The sequence below is a fragment of the Microtus oregoni genome, unplaced genomic scaffold (assembly GCF_018167655.1).
Source record: "Microtus oregoni isolate MIOR12 unplaced genomic scaffold, Mior012 000021F_ref0000039, whole genome shotgun sequence".
Taxonomy (NCBI): domain Eukaryota; kingdom Metazoa; phylum Chordata; class Mammalia; order Rodentia; family Cricetidae; genus Microtus; species Microtus oregoni.
In genome coordinates this window covers 19,047,446-19,067,808 of record NW_024543080.1, presented here as the reverse complement: position 1 = coordinate 19,067,808, position 20,363 = coordinate 19,047,446, and the positions used below count along the sequence as shown (strand labels likewise).

General features: G+C 39.6%; 1 protein-coding gene across 7 annotated transcripts in view; it reads left to right on the top strand.

Annotated features, from left to right (window-relative positions):
• The window catches only part of Exoc1 (exocyst complex component 1), a 37,501-nt gene continuing 17,138 nt past the window's right edge, over positions 1-20,363 (top strand). For 2 of the 7 annotated variants that reach the window (XM_041671531.1, XM_041671529.1), the window contains exons 1-11: positions 1-143; positions 1,326-1,459; positions 3,628-3,758; positions 4,274-4,433; positions 6,935-6,955; positions 8,437-8,624; positions 9,762-9,989; positions 10,176-10,308; positions 11,537-11,646; positions 12,375-12,428; positions 16,172-16,321. In XM_041671531.1, the coding sequence (XP_041527465.1) occupies positions 1,336-1,459; positions 3,628-3,758; positions 4,274-4,433; positions 6,935-6,955; positions 8,437-8,624; positions 9,762-9,989; positions 10,176-10,308; positions 11,537-11,646; positions 12,375-12,428; positions 16,172-16,321 (1,299 nt within the window). In that variant the 5' untranslated portion in view covers positions 1-143; positions 1,326-1,335. The remainder of the gene's footprint in view (positions 144-1,325; positions 1,460-3,627; positions 3,759-4,273; positions 4,434-6,934; positions 6,956-8,436; positions 8,625-9,761; positions 9,990-10,175; positions 10,309-11,536; positions 11,647-12,374; positions 12,429-16,171; positions 16,322-20,363) is intronic. The other 5 variants (XM_041671534.1, XM_041671532.1, XM_041671535.1 and 2 more) reach the window with 3 other exon arrangements.

The window sequence follows — 20,363 nt, the reverse complement described above, 5'->3', positions numbered from 1 at the left end:
AGTCACGTGAGCGGATACGGGAAGTGGCGGGTTCTGGTCGCTCCTCATCCCTGCTCAATGAGAAGCGCTTCACAGCGGCTGTCGCTGCCGGCGCCCGTCCAGTGTCGGACTCGGAGCTCCCGCCTCCGCGGGGCGGCCTCGCGGTAAGCTTCTCGCCGGAGACCCGCGGTCCTGGAGGTGGTGGCCTCGTTGGAGGCGCTGTTCGGTCCTCGCCGTGTCCGCCGCTCCCTGGTGACCCGGCCCACCTTCCTCCGCTCCGGGGACGCGTCCTGCCCGCTTGCTGTCACCCAGAAGAGGAAACTGCGCAGAGACTGGGCCGTGCATTTAAGAGATTTATAAGGACATGTTGATTTGGGCCTATGGAAGCCATGTCACGTCCTTCTCGCCCAGGCCACGCTAGTTTGGCAAAAAAATAAAAAATCTGTCCCGAATGGACGGAACAGTGGAGGGAGAGACCGGGCTCTCTCTTCAGGATGACAGCTCTCCCTGTTGAGATGTCTCTGCAGTAGATGGCCCGACCCACGAATGCGTTTGCAGACACATAGTGTAATGATGACCCAGCGGAGCCCCACGATGAACAGTGATTAGCCGCCTCTGTACCATACAGGCTTGGGGTTTTAGAAAACAAAGGTCTAAAGAGAACCTGGGGTCCGAGCATGGGTTTTAGACTTGGGGAAATAGCTGTACAGGCCACTGTTAATTTACTTGTTGGCAAACTGAAACGTTCTGTAAACACTGCAAAGTTCATTCATTACTAGCTCCGAAGACGACTGTCACGTAGTTACGTCATGCCTGTCAGATTCTCCACTATACCCTAGAGTCCTGCCTGGCACATAACAAATAACAATATTTGTTGAGTTATGTCTTAATTCCAGTATGAGTTGCGACCAACCCTCTCCTTACCGCTTACCATGCTCTGAGTCTTTAGTATGGTGAGCGTTGGCCATTATTAATTGTTCTTTCTACTAATTTTGACTGTTGAAGTAAAACAGGCTACATCAAGAGTTTTTTTGTTAGTACCTAACACAGAAACCTGTATGTGTGTGTATGGACATGTGTGTAAGTATGATTATTTGTCTGTCTGTGTGTATATGTATGTGTTGTTGAACACTTGGAAAGATTTTTTGACTTTGACAATACTGATACTGGCTTTCCTGATTTCATTTCCAAACTTGTAGCCTCAAGCTTTTATGATGTACATATATTAGCTTACTATATATTTATTAGTATTTATTAATAATTTATCATTTGAGTCGTAGACGGAGCAGTTTGTGTGGGTGATTTTGATAATGAGCTCGGTGCTCATTATCCTAAATGTTTTTCAGCTGAGGAAAGATGACAGCCATCAAGCACGCACTACAGAGAGATATCTTCACACCGAGCGACGAGCGCCTGCTGAGCATCGTGAATGTCTGCAAAGCGGGCAAGAAGAAAAAGAACTGTTTTCTGTGTGCTACAGGTGGGCAGTTAGTGAGCACAGAGGTGTGCTTGGTACTCCTTCAGTCCTGAGGGCCATTCCTTTCTTTAAAAAATGTCTTCATTGTTTCTGTGGCTGGTGAAAATGATTGAAATGACCAGTTAATCTTTGTTTTTATTGAATATTGAGTGGATGTAAGAAAAATTCTATAGCTTGTATCTAAGGTAGATGACAAGTAGGGGGAACGAGATGACAGCTCCGTTATCCCTGACGTGCCTTCTTCACCCCGTTCTGCGTTCCAGCAACAGGTGTTTGCTCTCCTGACTCTCATCACGTTCCCCGTGTATAATTGCAAACTATAGAGTATTTAGTTTTGCTTGTCTTTAAATTTTTAATGAATTGAATTATAATTCTTCATGACCCCCCTCCCATTCAACAGTTTGTTCATGGGAATCTTGTTTTGTTTTGGAGTTTTTTATTGTTTTACTTTCTGAGATAGGCTCTCACTGTGTTACGCTGGCTAGCCTAGAATTTGCTGCATAGACTGGACTGGCCTGGAGCTCCAGAGATCCACCTGTCTCAGCAGTCTGCTACCACAGCTGGCTGGCCATAAGTTTGGTTTTTGTTCTTTCACAAGGCTCTGATCCCTTCACAGTCACTGCAGTGGCATGTCCCACTGGGTGTGTCCTATCGTCGCCATCCGGTCCTATCGGGTGCACGGTAGGTTTCTTTCTAGGCTTTGTGTTCCGACAGCTCATCTGTGAATGTGTTTGTGCTTGTCTTCTGCCATATACGCCAGAATTATTTTAAAACAGATACTTAGATGTGGAGTCTATTCTACTAGGAATTATTTTAAGAAGGGGTTTTCCTTTTCACTACCACAGCAGTGTGGTTTTCTTGTGTTCTGCCTTAATCAACCGTTGTTTCTGACAGACCAATTGTTGCCAGGATGGCAGGAGAGACCTAGTATCTCATTGTGGTTTCAAAATGCACCTTCCTAATTAATGATGCGGTTGAGTACCTTCTCATGAATTTATAGCCATTTACTTTACCTGTGAAGTTTACCACATATGCCCTTTGCTCGTTTTCCTATTGGATTGGTTGTCCTTATATGGTTTTGAACAGTTTTTTAATTATTATGACTATCTGGATAGATATCCATGTTCATTATCTATATGCAGTTTTCCCCCTTGCTTCCTTTGACGTTTTCACCACAATTATTAAGTAAATCAGGGCACATGCCTTGATTTCTCACTAGAATAGTTGTGTTTAAAGATATTTTTTTCCTTAAAACTTGGCAGGAGAAGCAGGTTGAACTGCTGGACTTGTTTAGGGGAGTGTGGGTATGGCAGATTTTTGCTTAGCAAGTGTAGCTTAATAGGAATGTTTTCCAAATATGCCTTAGGCCAGTGGTTCCCAACCTTCCTGATGCTGCAACCCTTTAATTTACATTAAACCTTGTGTTGTGGTGACCCGTCCATAAAACTATTACATAGCTACTTCCTAACTGTACTTTTGCTACTGTTATGAATCATAATGTAAATATCTGATGTGCTGGGTATCTGATATGCAGCCTCCGTGAAAGGGTCATTCAACCCCCAGGTGAGAACCATTGCTTTAGTCCATTTTGGTATATAAGATTTTTAAGAGTATTTGGGGTTTTGTTTGTTCATTGTTGTTGTTTGGAACACCACTTACTTTTCAAATGTATCAAAGTTCATTCTAAATCCAAACTCTATTCTGTTGTCAGAGTCATTTTTGAAACTAGAAATTAGAGCATGTGTTTTCTCTCACCGCAGCCCCCACTGCCGCAGATGGACTGCTTGAGGAGCTGAGCACCCTTCTTTGTGGGTACTTCAGTTCCGTCCACCTTGCATTGCTCTGTGCTGCCTGTATTGATTTCTTACTGCTGCTCTTTGTGATGGCATTAGGCTCTTTCCGGCCTCTGCACTCATACATGTCAATCACTAGATTTCCCTCCTACACCCTTTAAAACAGGTCTGGAGCCTCGAGGCCTCTGTCTGCCTTCTACCTTATAGTCTGATGTAGATACTTCCTTTAGGATTCTGCGAATTCCTCAGTTGACTTATTACAGACTGTTGCACTTATTTTAGTGCAGTTATTTGAGGCAGCCGAAGTCACATTCGCAGTGAGTGGTGAAGAATGAGGGATGACTGAAGCTGCTAACAGTCGTGTGTTTCGTTCCACAGTGACAACTGAGCGCCCAGTGCAGGTGAAGGTGGTCAAAGTCAAGAAGTCTGACAAGGGCGATTTCTACAAAAGACAGATTGCTTGGGCCCTTCGCGACCTGGCTGTGGTAGACGCCAAAGATGCCATCAAAGTACGTTTTTCATTGTCCCTGATAACTAAAGCTTTATAAGCAGCTTAAAAAGAGGAAATGAGAGCCACCTTGAGCTATACACCATTGTCATGTTACTATAGGGACGTTGAGCACAATGTCACTAAGTGTATATCCTCTCCTTTCACCCCTAGACTTTAAGGGCACAGGGAGAAAGAGTCCACTGTGGGATGTTGTTGTTTGTCCAATCTTGCTATATATTATATTGTCTAAGCACTTCAAATCATTCGGTTGATGTGTGTGTGTGTGTGTGTGTGTGTGTGTGTGTAGTGTGATGGTGGTAGTAGTAGTAATTGAAGCCAGGCTCTTGGACCTGTGAGACAAGAGTTCTACCACTCAGCTACATCCCCAGCCATGTAAACAATATTTTTAGTTGGTCTTTTTTTTTTGTCCCCCCAAGAACAGCTTCCATTCTTAATTTTTAAATAGATTTTATATTAATAATGAATATTGCTAATTGATCAAAATCAATATATTTCTACATTTTTTTGTTCTAGGAAAGTCCCGAATTTGATTTACATTTTGAAAAAATCTATAAGTGGGTTGCCAGCAGCACTGCTGAAAAGAATGCATTCATCTCGTGCATTTGGAAACTGAATCAGCGCTATCTCCGCAAGAAAATTGATTTTGTCAATGTTAGCTCACAGCTTTTGGAAGGTAAAGTTTTTATGCATGGTCAAGTATATCCTTAAATGAATGTATAATCTGGTGTTATTTCAAGGAATTAGGATACTGAATTTACTTCATAATATGTCATTAAAAATGTCTTATTGAAGACATTGTGTGTGTGCAGTTATAGGATATTGATATATTAAATTTAAAAAGCAAATTCACTCATAAACCTGGGCTTGGTGGCACAGCCCAGTAATCCCAGCTACTTGGGAGGTTAAGGCAGCAGGATTACAGATTCAAGACCTGCCTAAACTCCAGAGTGAGGCTATTGGGCAGCTTAGTGAGACCCTGTCTGAAAATAAATACTGATGGTTAGAGATACAGCTCATTGGTAGCATGTGCTGGGACACTGGATTCAATCTCAATACTTAAAAAATATTCACTTATAAATATATTCCTTGGAGATAACTACTGTTAAAATTTTGGTATATATTCTTCTAGACTTTTTTCTCTAAATACTTAATTTTCTTTAAATAGCAAAATTTACACTTATGTTTCATAACATTTTTTTTCATACAATGAATTCAATCCAAACATTTACTATATTACTAAATACTTCAGATTTTGTTTATTAAGGTTCCTGCCCTTTCTTATTTTAAACAGCTGTGGGGTAAATGCCCCCCACAGCAGTACGTTCATGGCTAGCAGTAGATGTAATAACTAACACAGTTCTGGCATTACACTGCCCCAGCTTAAATTCTCTATTAAAATAGAGATGATGATGATAGTATCTACCTATGGTTATTGTAGATATTACAGGTGTATAGCAAATGTTCAACAAACTTCCTTTCATCTTAGCAACACAGAATCCTTAGACAAGAGGTCGATGAAGTATCTGTCATTCATCTGCCTTTGCAAATGTTCCTGTGGGCTGTTCTGGGTCTCAGGACAACCTCTGCTCTGAAGTATTAAAATGTGCAGTGAGATTTCATTCTCTGCAAGTTTCTTTCCTAAGCCTTGTATGGAAATGGTTCTTAATTCCCCTTGGATGCAGTTTGTACAGTACTCTTTATCCCGAAGAAAACTGCTGTTTTATTGTTTTGAGACAGAATCTCGCTATGAAACCCAGGCTAGCTTGGAATTTATTGTGTAGTGAATTCCAGGCTGACTTTGAACTCATGGCAGTCCTCCTGTCTCACCTTCCTCATGAAAGCGTTATTCATGTGTTTGTTGGAAGGAGAACATGTTATCCCGTGACACCTGTGTGGAAGGCAGAGGACGGTGTTGTAGAGTTCCCCCTTCCATGTGTATATGGCTTCCAGGGTTTGAATTCAGGTCGCCAGGCAAGCATCTAAAACTGCCAAACCACTCTCCGGCCCAGTACTCAGTAATTTAAGATACAGTTTGAAGCAAGCCATTTATCTAGCCACTTGCTTCTTTTGTTTTATTTAGATCTGTTTTTATTTGCCTGTGGACCTTTCTCCTTTCAAGTAGATTTTTCTTCCCCAGCAATTTTACTGTCAAGCCGTGGTGGTTGGAACTGGCAAATGCTCCTGTCTGTCAGATCCTAAGAAGCCACTGAGACACTGGCCTAGGTTAGGAGCATCAAGGGGCTGTCATGTCACCAGGGTCTGACTGCAGGGTGTGTTGAAGAAATGACTCCCTAGGATTTTATAATATTTATTGCATTCAATTACAGATTCATTTGCTTTGAATGACTTTAGGAGTTTTGTTTGTTTCACCAATTGAGGCAAGAATATTCTGATGATTGAGCCATTCATTGAAAAGCTTGTCATTCTGTTTTCAAATATGTGTTTCTAGATGTTATTTATTCCTAATATATATTTTAAAGTGATATGTTTTATTAGTAAATGTCTCCTCACTCGAGGAGCTAAATAATCATCCAAGTAAGTTGATACTGTTGTAACTGTTCATGCAGCAGTGGCAGCAACTTTTGTGGTTTTTAATAAATGGCAATTGAACGTTGGGGTTTTCAAGACAGAGAGGGAAGGTTTTTTTTTTGTCTTTTTTGTGCTTTGACTTGCATCTAGGTTTTTAAATAATCTCCCACTTGACCTTTGAATGCCTGCCTGCACTGCTGTCTCCTGTGTTTGTTTCTTGCCTCAGTCTTATTCTTTGAAACAGTGTTTCGTGACTAATCCTTTGTGGGGGAGTGTCCTGGCAAAGCTTGGGCCTTGAGTGAAAGTAACCACACTACATGCATGAGTCACAGCTGACCTAAAAACACTGCCCAGGAGATGATTTCGTCTCCCAGTTCTCTTCTTCAAGGACTAGTCAGAACTGTTTCTCAAGGACAGAGGATACGGAAAGACACTTAGACAGTGAGCACGACAAACGAGCAGGAGGTTAAGCTGCTTAGGGTCTGTCTGCTGTGGTTGATTGTGATGCTGCCCTGAGAACCCGTTGAGTGTGAAATCAAATGAGATATGGGTAGTAGTTAAAAGTTTTAAATCTGTATACTTTTCTACCCAGCTAATATTCTTTGCTTACTTTCCTCTGCTTCTCTCGTACCTTTTACTCTCCAGAACTGCCTAAAGTTACAGAAGGTGCGTAACACCTGTTCTTACTCTGTTTCATGTGTATTATTACTTGCCTCTGTTGTATGCTAATGGTTGCATATTTTGTGGAGTGTGTACAAGGATAAGTTTATTACAAAATCCGCAGAGTAATAAAAGTAATAGTACTATTCCTTATTAGCTTCCAAAGCACTGACTCAGGAGGAGAAAATGCTGCTAGAGTAGCTTTGTTTATTTTTCACGTTAGTGTGAGGCACTGTGCTGGGTGATTTAGGGAGTCTCAGCCCTCTAGTGCTTAATATGGAGTCACATCTGATAGTTCTGCATTTGCACAGTGAACTAAATGGCCTCATTGAAAAGACAAGGAACATGGCAATGCCTCTCTAGAAACATTTCTGTACTGTAATCTGTAAATTGCATGTACCAGAAATTTTAACACCCCCCCCATATATAACTAAATCCTCCTAACATACTGTCTTCTTCAGAGTCAATACTTATCTCACTTGGATTTAGTGTGTTTTTGTTCTGAGACAAATAAAGATTTTAAGCCATGCTGAATGAAAGTATTCATTTTCATGTAAAATAACAAATACTAATAGCATCCAGACGTTGTGATTTAATACCTGTCTCAATCAGGCTAGAAAATCGGTGGCTTTCTGTAAAGCTATAGTTAGGGTTATCAGTGGTTGTTTATTTTACCTCTATCAAACTTTGTACAAGATGCTCACACACTCAGTGTGTTCCTTTCCCCAAAGTGAATCGAGGTGTTGATCTAAAAAGCACTTCAGATTTGACTTCTCGGTACTTGTTTGGAAGCATGGAAACTGTGCAGTGTTCTGACTTCAGGTCACCACTTTGTGTTCCCTCACTGGAATTAGTAAGGAAATTTCTGTAGTCTGTCTTTAGCTGTTTCATCTAGGCATGCGAAGTTTTTAAACAATAACAACAAATAGAAAATGCAGTCAGTATTTTCAATATTTGCTATTTTTTGTGGATAATACACATGCCTCTCACTTCAATGAAAAGTTATTTGAAAGGTGTTTGTGGGTGAGAGAGAGAGAGAGAGAGACAGAGAGAGAGATGAAAATAGCAAAAACAAGGGGAAATGCTACCCAGGAAGGAAGGAAAGAACTGTTGTTTCACAATTCATCACCGCTGTTCTGTTAGAGCAGCAGCCATCAGGTTCATTCTTCATGCTGTCCGTCTTAGTGGAATTCTGTTTTGAGAGATTTTGACTAAAGCCCATTTTACCACTTGTAGGTCAGTGAGCATACTAGACTGCATGCTTTCTGATGCTCTTAGGACCTCGCTTCAGTAACATTGTGATTCTGTATGAAAATAAGGTTGGAGACTTTTTTCATATATTCTGAATCATTCTTTTCTATTCTTCAACCACTAAGTGTGGCTTGTGCTTATAATCAGTCTTAACTAGCTATGCCTTTTAAGTACCATGTTACAGTTCTTCCCGTTTTCTGATGACTTGCTTTCATTACATTTTTACCTTCTTTAAGAATCTGTTCCAAGCGGGGAGAATCAGAGTGTAACAGGAGGGGATGAAGAAGCCGTGGATGAGTACCAGGAGTTAAATGCAAGAGAAGAGCAGGACATTGAAATAATGATGGAAGGCTGCGAGTGTGCAATCTCTAATGCCGAAGCCTTTGCGGAGAAGTTGTCCAGAGAGCTGCAAGTGCTCGATGGGGTAAGAACGCCTCATGCTGGGAGTGAGTGGTGCATGGTGGGTTGCAGAGGCTGGTGGCGCTGTGTTTTCTGCCTCGCCATTTCAGCTTTCACAGGGAGAATGCTGTTGTATTTGTAAGCTTATTGCCAGCTGTCACCGAGCTCTATTCTTTTTGTTCAGAAGATAGAGCCAGGTAGTGAGGAGATGGTTCAGTAGCTAAAGCGCTTGGCACTCTAGCTTGAGGACCAGAGTTCAGATCCCGAGAACCCAAGTAAATACTTGGTGGGCATAGTAGCTCTTCTGTACTCCCAACTATTGTGAGTCAGAGATAGGGGGTTCCTGGGGAAAGCTGACTAGACATTCGGGGAGCTTTGGGTTCAGGTGAGAGACCCTGTCTTAATAATAAGAGGAAGAAGCCAGGCGGTGGTGGCACACGCCTCTAATCCCAGCACTCGGGAGGCAGAGACAGGCAGATCTCTGTGAGTTCGAGGCCAGCCTGGTCTACAAGAGCTAGTTCCAGGACGGGCACCAAAGCTACAGAGAAACCCTGTCTCGAAAAAAACAAACAAACAAACAAACAAACAAAAACAGAGGAAGAGCAATTAAGGAAGACATCCTCCATTTGGGGTTCACGCTCACACATATACCTGCAGATGTGTATACGCACGTATGCACATGATAAAAACCATTTCCAGTGAAGACGTTTGATTAAGGTTTTAGATTTTGGAATGTCCTTAATATACAATGGGAGATGAAGAAAAGTAGACAACCAGGTACCATCTGAGGGATTAATTTCCCTAGCCTCTGAATAACATTGCCAAAGGAGAACATTTTCATTGTTTGTAAAACAAAAACACCAATAAGTATAAATTAGAATAAGTGAATCATTTAGCAAGTGAGCCGAGTCAGTGTGGTAAGAAGGATCTGGGGCTTGCCACTAAAGGGCTTTAGAGCAGAGCCCTCTGATTTCCCTGCACAGTTTCTGAGACACAGTCTCAAACCTTAGTACAGAGACAAGTAAGCCTTCACAAAGCACTGTGGGAAAGGGAAGCGGGAGCTAATTGACCAGATGCAAAGAGACCTGGCAGTGTTTCCCCTTTGTGCTTCCTTTGCACGTTTAAACAAGATGCACCTTTGTGTTTTCTTTTCTCTTTGTAGGCTAACATTCAGTCAATCATGGCCTCTGAAAAGCAGGTGAATACCCTGATGCAGTTGCTGGATGAGGCCCTAAAGGAGGTGGATCAGATTGAGTTGAAACTGAGCAGTTACGAGGAAATGCTCCAAAGTGTGAAAGAGCAAATGGACCAGATCTCTGAAAGCAACCACCTGATTCATCTCAGCAACACGAATAACGTGAAGCTCCTGTCCGAGATAGAGTTCCTCGTGGTGAGCATCTCATAGATTACCCACAGAGCACACCCAGGAAGTCATGATCATGTGTAAAACTCACTTATAAACCTTGTGGGATCAGGATTTAAAGACGGTCCAGACTGGGTGGTAGGGCTCAATAGCACCCTGCCTGTATTTTCCCCACAATTACATGTGCAAGTGGTGTGTTTGAATGTATTCCAGAACCACATGGACTTGGCCAAAGGTCACATAAAGGCCCTTCAGGAAGGGGATCTTGCTTCTTCCCGAGGCATTGAGGCCTGCACCAACGCTGCTGATGCCCTTCTGCAGTGCATGAATGTCGCTCTTCGACCAGGTGTGTTCAGAAGCCGTGATAAGATCTGATCAAAAGCTGAGACCAGCACTGGAACTTGAAGAAAATGCTTTGACTTGGTAGAAATAACTTGGGCTAAGTGATTAAGGGTTAATTTACTAGCTGTGTAAATTAGTTTCACAGATTCCCCAACGAATTTATTTCTATTAATACTAGAACATATTCATTTCAGTTCCTTCTAATTGAACATCATTGACTCTAATATCTTTACCTTTACAAATTTAGTGTGTGACTGTCTAGTTTTTATTTTGTTCAGTTTTGGGTTAATATCTCACTAAATAGCCAAGGCTGGTCTCAAGCCCATAATCACCCTGCTTCCCAAGTGCTGAGAGTACAGGCACGCACTGCCATGCAGCGCTCTCACCATAATCCTGCTTAAAATGTACTTGTATTATTGTTGTGTGTGTGCAGGATGTGCACAAATGTAGCATATTGAGGCCAGACATCTTTGTAGATTCACTTCTCTTCTTCCACTTTTACGTGTGTTCTGGGGATTGACCTCAGCTCATCTGGTTTGTGTGGCAAGCACCTTTACCTGAGGATTCATCTTGCTGCCCTACCATGATCTTTAGCTCTTTCTTATTAAAAGCAAGCACAAGTACCATTAAGATATGCCAGAGAGGATACGGTTTTCCTAGGCAATGTTTCTAAAACATGAATGTGTATTCAGATCAGCTAGAGGACTTAATAAACATTACCAGGCATAGCCCCGCATTTGTTGGTCAAGCTGAAGTCCTGAAATTCATGTTTCTAGTGGTTGCCAGGTGATACCAAAGAAGAAACAGTGTGTTGTATTATTTTTGTCCTCAAATCTTATAAAGCAAATAAAAAAGCCATTAAAGATTTAGATTCTTCAAGACTTAAGTGTGAGTATCATTAGAATAATACAGATTTGAGCTGCAGCTTAGTGGGAGACTATTTGCCTAACATGCACAGGGCTCTTCTTGGTACTCGGGGAGTTGGGGGGGAGAAAATTCACTAGGCATGGAGGGAAGACCAGCACATGCTAGATAGTCCACGAAGAAGAGATGTTTGCTGCACAATTTGGTGACCCGAGATGGATGACTGGAACTCATGTAAAGGTAAGGCTGAGGATGGGCTCCACGAGCTTGTTCTCTGACCTCCATGCACACTGGCATGGCATTTCTCGGTAAACATGGAGGGACTCTTCACCCTACTGAGTCAGTGAAGGACTGTTGTTCTGATGCAGGCCACGACATGCTCCTGGCCGTCAAGCAGCAGCAGCAGCGCTTCAGTGACTTGAGGGAGCATTTTGCCCGAAGACTGGCCAGTCATCTCAACAATGTTTTTGTTCAACAGGTAATTTTAATTTACTATGAACTAACATGTTTCCATAGGTCATTTATATGTTGCCCTAAACCTAAATTTCCATAAAAATTTTTAATGTGTTCATTTGGGGCTATAATATATTTCTTTATACCTTTCAATGATTGTAAGATTCTGAAATCTGTGCCTAGTTCCTCATAGAAGTACTTTGGACTACAGGTAACCCTTTGCACAGATATCAAGTTCCTTTCAGCTGAAACTGGCTCTAGGAACCAGATAGATAACGGCATTCATTAGTTACATATGCAATGGCAGGTCTGTGTTGCTGTTGAGCCTCTTGTATTTTTTGGTGTTTACAGGTGAGAATCAGATCTGACATATTATTTTCAATGTGTCATAGTTCTGTGTGGTTGAACCCATTGTGTACATGTAGGAAACTAGAGCAACTGTGAATTTTGGTTGATTCAGTCTCCATGTTACAAACTGCATCTTTTTTAATGGAAAAAGGTTTTATAATTAATGACATGGCAGCAATAGTTTAATAATGCCAAGGGCACCTTATAGAGGGATTTGAGCAGAAGGTATTTTAATAGTTAATATACTTAGGTTCTTGTGGGGTTCTTTTGTCTTTTACTTTATTAGACATACTGAACAGAAAAATAAGGAGAAATCTTAATAATCAGTGCGTTTTCTCTGGAAACATTGGCTTCTTTTTGCAGTATTCTAAAACAATTGTCTTATTATATTTTATTCCCGACTAGTTTACTCAGGCCCTCCTTCAGCTCTATAGCAGGTCCTACTTTCTTTCGGTTCCTGTGAGTACATCAAACTGGCTCAAGCATCTCTGACTTTTTTTTCCATAAATATATATAAATTTTGCTAAAGTTAGCAGCAGAATTTTATGCTTACAGCTTAACTTACTGATTTAAGCTACCCATTAACTATATTTGTAATAGTTTTAAAATATCCTATTTTGCCAAAAAGGCTTTAACCTTATTCTGCTTGCCTTTCTCCATTTCTCTCATTTTTTTGATTTTTTAGTAATTGCTTGGTGGTTGAGGTGCATATTAGACTTTGCATTGGGATCTTTGGAATAAATGCTTCTCATTCTGTCTGTGAGAAGCTCAAAGTCTATCTAGGGAGAGACAGACGACACTTGGGAATGGCAGCTGTGATGGTGGTGCTGTGCAAACATCGACGAAGACCACCTCACTAAGCCTGGGAGGGGAAATCAGGGCAGACTCTCATTTCACTGGGCCTGCAAAGTATCAAGAAGGAATCAACTGAAACTCACATAGGAAACTCCTATTTTTCTTAGTTTATTATTTTGAATGCTCTTGACAGTGATGTTATCCACATGTGTAGATGGCATCAAAAAAGACAGTCAGCAAACAGTGGTCTTTTTGCATCCTTAACTATTGACTGTAATATGCGGTTACTCATTCTGTGTGGTGCTTCTTTGCCTTGTAAACTAATGGCTTTGTTTAAAGTGAATGCTTCTCATTTCTGAAAATCTAATATGTACTGTTAACATGTGAGTGATGCATAATAAAAAAAAAAAAACAGTGTTGCAGCGGCCTGTGATGTGTTGCCGAAGGTGGGAAAGGATGTCTCAAGTACAAGAAAGAGATTGTCTCTGTGTTAAACTTAGTCATCAGTACGCTGGGAAGGGGCTAAAGAACATGGAGATTTCCGTCCAGGACAAGGCGACAGGAGAGCCGGGAGCTTTTAACTAGCGTGCTATGATGCACCCCTGCCACTTCCCATTTAGTTGCCTCATTTAATAGCAGAGATAATAAAAGTATCTGCCTCACTTAGACCAGTGTTGGCTCTAGTAAGGTGCACCATGTTACCTTTAATTAAAAATTCTAGTATTTAGCTGGATGTGGTGGTGCACACCTTTAATCCCAGTACTTGGGAAGTAGAGGCAGGCAAATATCTATGAGTTTGAGGCCAGTCTGGTCTACATAGATAGTTCCAGGCTAGTCAAGACTGCATGGTGAGACCATGTTTCGAAAACAAAAATTACATATATATATATATATATATATATATTACATATATATATATATAAATTACATATATATGTTGGTAAAATTTTGTAGCTCACTAAGTTTTGTTTTTGATTGTTTGTTTTTGAGACAGGGTTTCTCTGTAGCTTTGGAGCCTGTCCTGGAACTAGATCTTGTAGACCAGGCTGGCCTCAAACTCACAGAGATCCACTTGCTTCTGCCTCCCAAGTGCTGGGATTAAAGGTGTGTGCCACCACCACCCAGCTACTCACCAAGCTTTTATAATGTTTCTTAATTTGAATACCCTGTGAATTATGTTAATCACAGAGTTGCCATTTTATTAGATGAGAACTACATTAAAAGATTAGTGTAAGGATTCAAATTTATATATAAAAACTACCTCAGCAGTGAGCATTCAGTAATCCTGTAATTGTTGGTAATCTATGATTAGGTATAAGAGAAACTTTAAAAATTAATGTTTTTAAGTATATGAAGGACAAATTTCTTTATACTTAGTGTTTTGCCTGTGATAATTTTATGTTATTGATTGAATTAAGCAACTCAAACAATTTTACAATTACCTATTATTCTGGAATCATTTATCCAAATGTAAATCTTTTAATAACAGTCTATCTTGACAGTAATAATTAAAGGATTGATAGTCGGTATGTGAAATGCCAGTTTCCCAGGTGTTTGTGACATGGTAATGCTGGGAAAATTAGCATAGTGACATATGCAAAGAGCTTTGTAAACTGCATGGCCCTCTGCACATTGTTGATGATTAATTCTTCCACTCTCCAAAAGAGACTTTTAATGATTTAAAAGCTTTCTCAACCTGAAATAATGTAACTTAATATGTAATAGACTGAGTAAATAGAAAGTTGTAGAAAACATCATTTTGTGTCTTGAGTCATTGGGAAGAGTTAATGAAGAAGAATGCTTTGTGCAATGAAAGCAAATGTGACGTTGCTCGGTAACAGTGTTTGGAACGTTTGTCAAGTAGGACACCCTCTTCTCCATCAGCACAGTAGGTAAGAGATCCAGGGAGACACTGCTGAACCTGGAAGTGTAGCATTTATGGTACCTTTGTTTTCTATGTGCAGTTCTGTAGAGATGTTCTGTAATGTAATGGTATATTAACGTTGAAAACCGTACATTGGTCTGGGAACAGACCAATGACATACATAATAAAGCGTGTAAATTAGAAATGACAAATCCTTCAAATTAAAATAATTTTAATTCTTTTAGCTCAGGGTGCTTATCAAACCATTGTATTTTAACTAGTAGTACATTTAGGTGGTTTTACGAAGAAGTTAATCATTCAACTCCTTTACTTGATTCAGCAGCTTTTGTAAATTTAATGATTTCTGTAAAATACTGATAGTCTGTGAGTAGGCAACTAAAATGAATGGAGTGACTTCAAGTAACTGTTCCCAGACCAATGTACGGTTTTCAACCTTAATATACCGTTACATTACAGAACATCTCTACAGAACTGCACATAGAAAACAAAGGTACCATAGATGCTACACTTCCAGGTTCAGCAGTGTTGGTCATTGCTTGCTTGCTGGAAAATTCTATTTCAAGGACAATCTAGTCTTGCAACTTCCTCATCTTTTTGGCATTGGCTTTCCTCTCCACAGATGTTGACTGAATAGCAAGAAAGAGCTAAATTGTCCAATAAAAGGCTGAGGTGTTTCATTTATAGAGAGATGCTCATTCATCTCTATACACAGCTACACAGCAGTTGCAGCGTTTGATTCTGGCTAAATGCTTTTGTTTGAATGTTTTCAAAGGAAGACAGAAGTTAGACATGGTTCCAGTTATGGCTTTTGCCCTATGTGACCTGAGCAAGTTACTTAATACCCTGAACCTTGGGTTCTTCTAGAAAATAGGGTTAATAAGCCAATAATCTAGCAGTCTGTATTTTTCTAAAGCAAAAGTCAAGACACATGATCTGTTTATTACTAATTTATTCACATAAATTGTCAAGGCTTAAAATAGTCATATGTGGTCGTTTGACTTACACATCACTTTAATGGAAAAATTGGAATTAACATTGTCATTAGGGATTATCATGGAAAGACCAAGATATAACCATCTATAGTCCTTACTAACTTTAAAATTTCATATCTTACATTTTTATCTGTTGAAAAAAATAGAGCTTCTGGTAGGAATCTCATTAAGAAAAGTGGACAGTTTGTTTTAGATGACTTCCTTTGGTGTGTTTCTTATAATACAGTCTGTATCAAGAAATTCATTTCTTAATATACTGTAAAGTGATGGAGAGAGGCAAGCTTTACTCAACTCTCTCAACTCTTTAGAAAGATGGAGTGAGTGCCACCCAGGCATGCTCGTGAGTATTAATGGTGGTAGTTTTCCGTGAATACACACGACGGTAAAAGTCGACAAGTAAGTGCATGGTTTTTATTTTTCTGATTTGCTTGGTATTACTTGACTACATTTGGTTATCATCTCAAATTTTCTATTGTAACAGTGTTCTCTTGAACTTTCCATCATATTAATTACTTATTTACTCCCTCTAGGGTCATGATCAGAGTTCAACTCTTGCTCAGCATTCTGCTGAACTGACTCTACCCAATCATCATCCATTTCATAGAGACTTGCTCCGATATGCCAAGCTGATGGAGTGGCTAAAGAGTACAGATTATGGAAAATATGAAGGACTAACAAAGGTATGGATTTGATGTCAGTTATTCACTGGGTCTACAGTATAGTCTTAGATTGTATTTTAAGCTCCTTAACATAAAACTGAAGTATGTTTTTAACAGAGCAAAAGACAGTTGGACTTCTGAGTGCTCAGTTATTTACTTGGATTAAAAGAACCAGGCATGTACATGATGCACAGACATGAATACAGGAAAAAATACACTTAAATGAATACATCTATTTTTAATTTTTTAAAAAAGTATCTGTTTAAAAAAAAGTATCTGTTTATTGTAGTAAGGAGGCTGCTTGTTTGTTTCCCAGTTGCCCAGACTCCCGAAATAACCACACAAAAACTATATTAATTAAATCACTGCTTGGTCATTAGCTCTAGCTTCTTATTGACTAGCTCCTACATATTAATTTAACCCAATTCTATTAATCTGTGTATCACTACATAGCTGTGGTTTACCAGGTAAATTTCCGCCTGGTGTCTATCTCTGGCAGGGCTATATGACTTCTCTTTGACTCCACCTACTTTCTCCCAGCATTCAGTTTAGTTTTCCCTGCCTAGCTCTACTTTACCCTAACAGTCCAAGCCAGTTTTTTTATTAATTAACTAATCATATTCACAGCATACAGAGGGGAATCCCACATTACCTCCCCTTTTCTGTTTAAATAAAAAAGGAAGATTTTAACTTTAACATAGTAAAATTACATATAACAAAATAGGTATCAAGCAAAAATTACAGTTACAATATTTATATCTACTTTGTCTTTTATCATAACTAAGGAAAACTATAATTATAACTATAAGTTCTTCAACTCCATCAAAGACTCTAGAAGGATATAATATTACCTAAGTAAACAGGAAGTGCATTGTAAGAAATTTCCAAAACTCTAGAAATGACAGATATCTTATTGCCTGGACAGTCACCCAAAGTTATTCTGTACCATTGGGACATCCAGCTTTAGCCTACTCTCCCATAGTATCTGGCAGACTTTTCCATGAAGCAGGAAATTTCAAAGACAGTTCCACCTATATTGGCAGTTTGTCAGTCACTTTCTTCTGTATCCTGCAGAATGTCTGGCAGATTCTTTCATGAAATAGGAAACCTGAAGGACGGTCTCACCTTTAGGCAAGTTCAGCAGTCGTTTCTCTATGAGTCCTGCATGTCCAGTCCATACAGTATACCATCAAGCAGTCCAAGCAAGAGCAGTTTTTTGCCCAAATGACTAAACAGCTCCATAAGGAGCCTTTTTGATGCCCAGCTTCCTCTTGAAATAGGTTGGTGCAGCTAGGAACAGATGTGTCTCATTGTCATGAAAAGTCTTAAGTTAATAATTTAAACATTTTAAGTGCCATATTCTGAAGGTCTCTGAAAGATTTGGAGAATACCCATCTAACTGAACTATATCTTTATATATCTAGAAACCTAACTAACATGACTAGAAGCTTGACTATTATAGATGACTCTTTATCAACCTGTATTTCTTAATTATACATTACATTTTTAAATGAGCTTCACAGACACAATGTCATAATCAAGAGCAGAAATATACATAAAACAAAACTGATCTTAAACTGTATCAATAGATCAAGATCCTTACTAATGCAAAGTATTTATATCATATCCAGCTTTAAATGTAAACAGACATTTATAAGCAATATTTGGGAATTTAGTTGTAGTTCTCTCCAGACTGCTTCCTGCTTTTTGTTGAATGAAGTAATTTTGAAGGATGTTTATGGCAACCTTTCAGTGGATCTTGGTCCATCAAACCGCATTAGTCTGGAAGGATTTCATAGGTCCTCATCCTCTGTGAAAATGAAAGAACTACTTTTCCAAAGCAGCAAATCCTTAGACCCATATTTTAAAGACAAGATACCTTTGAAGTATATATGTTGGTTACTTAGCTCCTTTACAGTCAAAAAATTCAAAGAAAACACAATAATATACATAACCCAGACTCTGTTCATATTTCATCTTTACATGGCATATTTGTTTTTACTCTATTACTTTTCTGTACTCTGTCTCTTTAAAGACTGTTTTTTTTTAAACCATTCATTTCTTTTTATAACTCTTTATACTCTTTCTTCTCTCTCCCATGCCTATGTACATTATCCAACACTGTGACCCATTTAGAGGTCCTTTTTTTTTCTGGATTTGTCTTTATTGCATATCTGTAATCCTTTTTCTGACCAGAAGTGCTTCTTAAAATGCTAAGCCCTTCTTATGAACTTAAGTGGCGGCATCGCTTGGGGAAATATGGTACTGTCTGCTTGCTCCACCCAGTCCAGCATAGCAGAGCTGTTCGCTGCCTCTGAGAGCTATGTACATTGCCCCGTTTTTAGGCACACAGCTGGTCTACGTTGCTAATCATCAAGCTGTAGCACTCTATTCACAAACCCCTTTAAATGCTCCATAGCCGAACCTTGTCAGAGTTCATGGACGGCCCAGGAAGCCGTAGTTTCAAAACAGCACAACTTTTTTTTCTGCTACTGCTGAATCAGGAAAACCTCTCTTTTCTGCTTCCTTCTAACAGAGCCCACCCAAGAAAATGCCACTACCAAACCATGCTTAACTCAGTTCTTTTGTGTCTAAGATTCCTTTTTAAGCTTTCCTTTTTTAAACTTTTTTTAAAAAGCAACCCCTAGCAGCTACCATAAATTTGTGCTTCAGGGGAGGCAGAGAGATAGGTAGAGAGGCCAACAAAAGACTGGTTGTGTTCCTAGCCATGTGTTGAGGTTAATATTTGATGGCAGCATATTTTTTAATATCAGTCCACATATGTCTTCTCTTTGAAGTACCTTTGCCCATTTAAAGTAAAATCTGGCTCCCTGTTTCTAAGCTGAGGTGAGTCTTCTTGTTGTTTTGTTGTTTGTTTGGCTCACTTTTTCCCCTCCCAATTCACTTGTCGCATCTTCCTAGTCACATCTTCCTACTAGCTTTCTTTCTGGTTTTGAATTAGTTCAGTTTCTTCTGTTTCACTCCTCAGGAACTAGCAAACCCTGGGTTTGAACCCCACCCTACCCCACCCTGTTGTGCTCTCTTCAGACCCTTCCTCTTCTTTGGTTTTCTGTTACAGTTTTTAGGGATTGTTTTTTGTTTTCTGTTGATTTTTGTATAGGGTTTGTAGCTGGGCTGGTGTTTACCTTTCTCCTCTGATAGTATGCAGAGTACCTTCCAGTACCATGAACACTCATCAGTAGGTGTGAGGCTCTAGTTAGGCACCAGCTATACTTAACTGTGTCCAGTGTTAAGTGTTGTCTTCAGCAATAGGACCTTACCATTCATAAACTGAGATTTTTAAAAAGGGAAGATGAATCTGGTAAAATGTATTCAAACCATAATTTTAAAAGCCTTTTAAGGACTGGAGAAACAGCTCAGCTAGTAAAGGTGCCTGCTGCCAATCCCAATAGCCTGAGTTGAGTTCAGTTCCCAGGACCCACACAGAGGAAGAGAACCAACTCTCATACTTACCTTCTGACTTCTACCAGCTCTCCCACTCTCAGCCTCCGCCCCACCCCTATACAAACACAAGCATTGTGGATGCACAAAAATACTTTTCAAAAACAAATGTTTATCCCCTGAAGTGTCCATGTGCATCTGATCTGGCTTGCTAGTGTTGGTATGATTCTTTTTGCTCCTCAAATGGGTCTTTTGAGTGTTATGCAATTCTTCTGTTACATTATTCTGTTTTGTTTTATCAAGAGAATTCTGATTTGGAGGTGTGTTAAGTAAAAATATTTATTGTACTCAAATTCCTTCCCTTTTGAAGTTTTAGGAGATTAATATTTTAAATAATTAAATACATCTTCTTAAGAGTTTCATGCAAACAAGTGCTTTGTTCCCTAGTGACTATTCAAATAAGTAATCAATAAGCTTTTTGTCTAATTGTGTTCTCAGAGGATTGTCTTAATCTTTACATACTATGCATTATTCATGAATGTAGTTTAAAGTGAAGAAATAAGATGAGTGCCAACCTAGTGGTGACTTATGGATCATTCTCTGCTCAGAGGGTAGTTTTTTCCTACAAGAGGGTAACTTTGAATGTACCAAGGCAATGAGT